At 45.4% G+C, this 6142-nt stretch overlaps 1 protein-coding gene across 2 annotated transcripts in view; it reads left to right on the forward strand.

Moving 5' to 3' along the window:
- Positions 1-6142, forward strand: part of Rdx (radixin) — a 58974-nt gene that overhangs the window by 50604 nt on the left and 2228 nt on the right. For both annotated transcript variants that reach the window (XM_029542916.1, XM_029542917.1), the window contains exon 15: positions 5325-5417. In XM_029542916.1, the coding sequence (XP_029398776.1) occupies positions 5325-5391 (67 nt within the window). In that variant the 3' untranslated portion in view covers positions 5392-5417. The remainder of the gene's footprint in view (positions 1-5324; positions 5418-6142) is intronic.

The following is a 6142-nucleotide window of genomic DNA, read 5'->3' on the forward strand; positions in this document are numbered from 1 at the left end:
TCCCATTCCTGTGGAGGAGTTGACCTTCTCAGAGGGCCAGGGACAAGTAGTGGGAGTGGGTGGGTAGGGGAGCAGGGGGGGGGGGGGGTATAGGGAACTTTTGGGATAGCATTTGAAATGTAAATAAATATAATAAAATAAAATAAAAAATTAAAAAATAAAGCGCCCCAACTCAAAAAGAAGCATATGCGCCCAAGAGGGTGGCCTTAATTTAGGTGAAGATCTATTAGCAACAAATGGCTGAGAGCAGGAGAATCATTCTCTTCCAAGGACGAGCCCTCTGATAGGTTATCCTGCCAAGTGGTTGGCCTAGACACACACATAGAAGCCACACTAAATGTACTCAGCAGACTGTGTGTATGTACATATGTGTACATGTGTAGCGATAATTGAAGAAGAGGTCGTGGGTTTGAGGGAGCGGGCAGGACACAGGAGAAGCTGGCAGGAGGGGGTGGGAGTGATGTAAATACAGTACTTCCCTTTGAAATTCTTTTTAAAGTTTAGAGAATTCGGGAATGAAGAGGAAGTTGCTCCTGCAGATTCCTACTAGCTGTTGAGTAAAATGTTTCAGGATTCGGCAGGAAGTGGGGTGTGGAGACTCCATTCAGGCTGGAGAAAATGCAAGAGGTTGAGATCGAGGTTAAGATTAGAGGGAGCAGACCAGGGAGGAAGGAAGCCAGAGGAGTGAAGTCAGGATGGTGGAAGGAAGCCTGGGGTCGGGGTGGGGCACTGCCTGAGGACTGAGGTCAGCTGTGGCTTGAGTAGGACTGTCATTCCCTGGAGCTGTGGGGTGGAGCTGTGTGTAACGGGAATATTAAATTAGCTCTCAGAACTGTGTGTGATTATGAAAAGTCAGTTGTCTGTGCCTTATTCAGATATTTGAAAAGAAAAAAATAAGCCATTTTACAGGTGTTCTGTGTCTCCAGGTAGACATGGATCTAATTTACCTTTATGCTTCTGTTAAACCATAGCAGTTTGACTTGGGATTGAAATGAAAAACTCCACTATTAAGAGAGAATCACTAGAGATGCCATTTAGATTTGTAGGTGTGGTTATCAAATCAGAGCAAGGATTGGCAAATGACTTTCTGTTTGAGACAAGGGCTCACTGTGTAGCCTAGGCTGGTCTTGAACCCCAAGTACTCTTGCCTTACTTTCCTGAGTGCTGGGATCACAGATGTGAGCTACCACACCTGGCCTGGCAAATGATTTATGTAAAGGCCGGAAACTCCACTTTTGCCTTCATGAGCTAGTTAATTACTGTCATGTGTGTGGCCAGTAGCACACCTGGGTTTTAGCATGGCTTCAATTATATTTACATTTCATGTATTTTTTTTTTTTTACTGTTAGGGAGGCTTTAGATTTGCAAGCAACGGGGGGAAGGGTTAGATCACTGTTAGAACCAAAACTGTGGATTAGATAGTCACTCCACAGGCTGGTTCTCCAGAACCCTTAGCTACAGAAAAGGCTCCCACCTCTTAACCGACACTCGGGAGTTGGAGGTTGGAAGAGCTCCTTAATTTTGAGGCTAGTTTTACATAAAACCAATTTACATAATACATTCTTGGCTAGCCTAGTCTAATGTAGACCCTGCACTTAAAGGCAGTGGGACCACAGGAGGTGTGTGCTGTGACATTCTCAGCTGGTGCTGGCGTCTCACGGGAGGTCTACTTGGTTGTAATAAAGAGTATGCCCTGCCCGTTGGAGACCTTTTAGCATCGACTTAAACCAAGCCGCCGTCTGAGGGTCAGTCAGCTGCCAGACATCGACCTTTACTGAGTAATCTTATTCCTCTCCCGAATCTTCCTGCCCTGATCTGATTGTAGCATGCGCCATTCCACGGGTGAGACTTACCCTGAGGTTTCTGTCTGGCTTATTAAAGTTTTTATTTCCAGCACCATTTAAGGTGGTCTCTCTTCAGTCATTCTCTTCTTGTTTCCTATTTTCATATCCTGTATTCACTTCCTTGTCCCCTCCCCCCCTCCCTCCCCGCCTCTCCCTTCCTCCTTCCTTCCCTGTAGATGTCTGTTCATGTCTTGAGTAACTTGAACACAGTAATAGCCATTCTTTTGAATTCTTTGTGTGGTAGTTCTTCTGGGTCATTTTTGTTAGGTGTCATTATTATGGGATTAGAGGCTTGGTTGCGAGGCACATTGTCTTGTATTGTCTTGTCTCCTGCACTGCACACTTGGTTTAGTCTGCCAGCCCTTCCACTCTTCTGTGCCTTTCAGGGGAGGTGATTTCCAGTGTCCTGGAGAGGACTAAGTCAGAGTAGGGTTGAAAGCTCCCCTCCCTTCTGTGGCTGGTGCAGGGTGTCCTGGAGTGACCTGGGCAGCCTCTGAGGAGGGAGGGAGGGTCCTCCTCTCATGCTTGCTGGGCTCCAGGAGCAAAATCCCTGGGAGCTGCAGGTGGGCTTGGGGTGGGGGAGGCCATGACTAGCGGCTGGTCTGGTGCCTGTGTCCCTGGCAGTCTGGATGGACCCAGGCAGGGGTGTCACGTCCCTTCCTTGCCACAGGAGGCTTCTGGTTGCCATTGCTGTTTCCTCTTCAGATCTCACTATGGTGCTCTAGTAACCAATATGGCGTCATTGGTCAGTACCAGCCTGCTTTAACAGGTCTGAATCCCTGATGTAGCTTACTTTTCAAGTTTCTTCTCTTCATTCTGATGAGAAATCCGCAGTGGATCCAGCTCTTTGTGTAAATCTTGGAATTATTTTTTGTGTTTTTGTTTTTTTTTTTTTTTTTTAGAATGGTTAAAAAGGTTTTGAGGAGAAATGTTTGAATAGAGTAGTCTGGGAAGAAATTACATCTGTCCAATTTTAAAGACTCATAGAAACAATGACATTGTCTCCATGTATTGGCGTCTTTCCACATGTGGTTAGGTAAAGTTGCTTAAGTCGTTACAATGACATATGTCTTTTTTGTTAGGTTTATTATTAATAGTCTTATCTCACAGTCTTTTAAGGGTTGTGACTGAAAGTGTTCTGGCTAGGGTGGAGAAATGAAACTAGTTCGTGTCCACTGGCCTTGAGAGCAGTCCCTGCATTCCTGTTGTTTTTAAAAATAATTTGCAAATTCTTTGGGGCATTCTAAATTTTCTGCAGTAATGACAGTTTTCAGTCTTTCTTCCCAACACTCATCATTTCCATTCTATGGCTGATTTGATGGATCTTCAAATTCAGTGCTAAATGCCGTCTGTCTCTATTTCCCTTGAGATGAGGTTTCTAGCATTATAACACGCTGTGATCTAGGGCTGGGGACATGACCTTTACCAGAATGATGAAAATTCCTTTTATAGGCTTATTCATATTTTTGCTAAGAGGTTTGTCTACAAAAGAGGATTTCAAACCCATCTCATTGTAATTCGTGTGCATATTGAGATCACTGTTCCAAGAATTTTTGGTTAATCTTCTAAACTAGATGAACATATATCTAATGTTAATGCAAATTTATGTGTTTGAAATAACTCGCTATAACATATGTCCTAGCTATCTATGGCCAATGCTCCACAAGCCCCGAGCCACCTGCACTGTGACTATCCTGCCAGTCTGGTCAGTATGTCCCTCCCTCTTCTCCCCTTCAGAGGAGCGGGTCTTCAATGTAGTGCGATATAATACCACCACCTGCTGGCCAGCTTGGGAATTTCTGCCCTCTTGCTCTGGGCTTCCTTTATTAGCTGTCTTCTCCCAGTCTCACCCCTTTCTCTTCACTCCCGCCCTCCTTTGTCTAAACGTTAACATGCGCATTAAATCATTCTTTAATTCCTTTGATTTCCTTCTCCTTTTGCCCCTTTACCCATCTAAGCCTCCTTCAACACTGGTTAATGATGGAGACCATAGAACTGCCGGCCAAAGGAAAAAGTACAACCAACCATATATTCAGAGGGGCATTCGGGACCACAGAGAGTGCCAGCTCTGCTCAGCTAACAGCTGACATCCTCCAAGTGCTTGAAATCCCTTTAAGATGTCCTCACGTTTCTATTGCTAATCATTTTCTAATTAATTCTGCTCAGTTTAACAAGTTCAAGTACTAAAGAAAATTATTAAGCAGTTAGTAACTCTCGTTATTTCTGTCCTTTTATTACCAGATTTGACAAATTTAGAGTTTCTTCTATATTTTACTGTAAGGCCCTGTTTTCATTATGGGTTCAGTGACTTGGCTGCAGAACCTCCGTCCACAGTAGTTTATAGGGCGATAGCCCCCACAGGTGCCTTCTGCTACGCAACCCACTTAGGAGACAGAGACTTCGGTTTCTAATTGCTTAGCTCATCAGTGCAGAAAATGCCACCAAGTGCTAGCTGGGGAGCTGGCTGGGGGAGTAGGCGTGGCCAGTGCAGTCCTTTCTTGGTTTGGGTCTGTATCTGAGAATGAAGAATAAGCTTTGGCCAGCACTGGACTCCATAGGCCGTGCCAGTGCAGCTGGGAGGACATCTTGTTGCTTCTCTTCAAACGCCAGCCTACTACGGAACAGGGATAGTGCACTGAGAAGTCTTGCTCATTCAGAGACAGCAACTCGTGCTTCTAAGTAGGCACCACAAGATCTTTTAGGTCCATTAGACTGGTTGTTCCCTCAAGGCCATGAATAGTTCCTAGGTCCGTGGGACAGACTGTGAAATAATATAGACCATCTGGGCTGGGGATGTAGCTCACGTGTTAAGAGTGTTTGACTAACTTCCAGGAAGCCCTGGGTCCCATTGCCAACACCACGTGGAACCCAGGTGGTGGCACACATCCATAGATCCAGCACCTATGAGGTGGATCTTGAAGAACAGAGGTTCAAGGCCACCCTTAGCTACCCAGTAAGGCAAGGATGCCCACTGTTGAAAGTTGTGATGTGTATGGATTTAGAGCCGTGATAGCTGTGAAGTTAGTCAGTCTGGATAGTTGCTACTGTTCTTAGAGAACCCTCTAGCACCTGCCTCAAAGGGAACCTCAGATGTTCTTACTTCCACGTTCGACTAGGAGAGTTTCAAAGGTGAACTTTAAGAAGAGGTAGAAAGGATATCAGTGGCGCACGCCTTTAATCCCAGCACTCGGGAGGCAGAGGCAGGCGGATTTCTGAGTTTGAGGCCAGCCTGGTCTACAAAGTGAGTTCCAGGACAGCCAGGGCTATACAGAGAAACCCTGTCTGGGAAAACCAAAAAAATAAGGATATCAGGTTAGCAGCTGAGTCCCCCCATCCCCAGTTGGCCCTCTGATAATCCAAGCCCCGCTCCCAAATCCCCTAGCTTTGAAACCGCTGAGCATGCTGCCCCTGCCCCATCTTGCTTACCCATATGCCTCTCTGCACTCCAATTTCCTAACCTCTTGATGTCTCTTTCAAAAGGTGGGGACCAAAACTGTACGCACTGTTCCAGATGCGTTCTTGCCAAAGCAGCATAAAGCAGATGTAACAGGATGGCGCCTCCCTCCTCATGAGGTAAGTATAGCTGGCAGCTGCTGCTGGCGTGATTCCATGCTCCCAGGAGACATGCACAGATCCTGGGGGGGGACCCCCTAGAACCGATGTCTGCTCACCTGCTGACCAGAGCCTTCAGTTACTTACTGTCAAGCTGAAAGAGCTGAGCCAGCGCATTCTATAGCGTCCCATCCTGCGTCTTCTTGACCTCCTTGATAGTCCTCGTCTGCCAGGCTCTCCACCAGTCAAGGACACCATCCTCCAATAAATCACTTCGCTGTTAGCTCAAGTTTATGAAAGTGAGATTTTTTTTATCCGTGACTATGGTCAAGTGATTATTGTAAGTGTTTTTTTAGCTAGGACAGTCTCTTGTATTTTGGAAGACTCTCTGGGTTCATGAGAAAGGGGTATTAAGAATGCTCCCTCACACGTGACACTTCCGATTTCCTGGGGCATGAAAGTCATACAGCTATGTTGTACATGAGTGCTGAGTGAGAAGGTCAAAGAACTGGTTCATAAGTTTTATTAATAAAGTTATTGTGTGCCTCCCTCAGTCTGGCTGTATTTAAAAATCATTTGAACGTGCTCACCATGATGACAGATGGTTAGAAAATTCCTTAGTTCTTTTTTTTTTTTTTTTTTTTTTTTTTTTTTTTTTTTTTTTTTTCAAGACAGGGTTTCTCTGGATAGCCCTGGCTGTCCTGGAACTCACTTTTCAGGTATTCCAGGTTTTTTGTGGTGGTGTG

Source organism: Mus pahari, chromosome 10 (assembly GCF_900095145.1).
Source record: "Mus pahari chromosome 10, PAHARI_EIJ_v1.1, whole genome shotgun sequence".
In the NCBI taxonomy this organism is placed as follows: domain Eukaryota; kingdom Metazoa; phylum Chordata; class Mammalia; order Rodentia; family Muridae; genus Mus; species Mus pahari.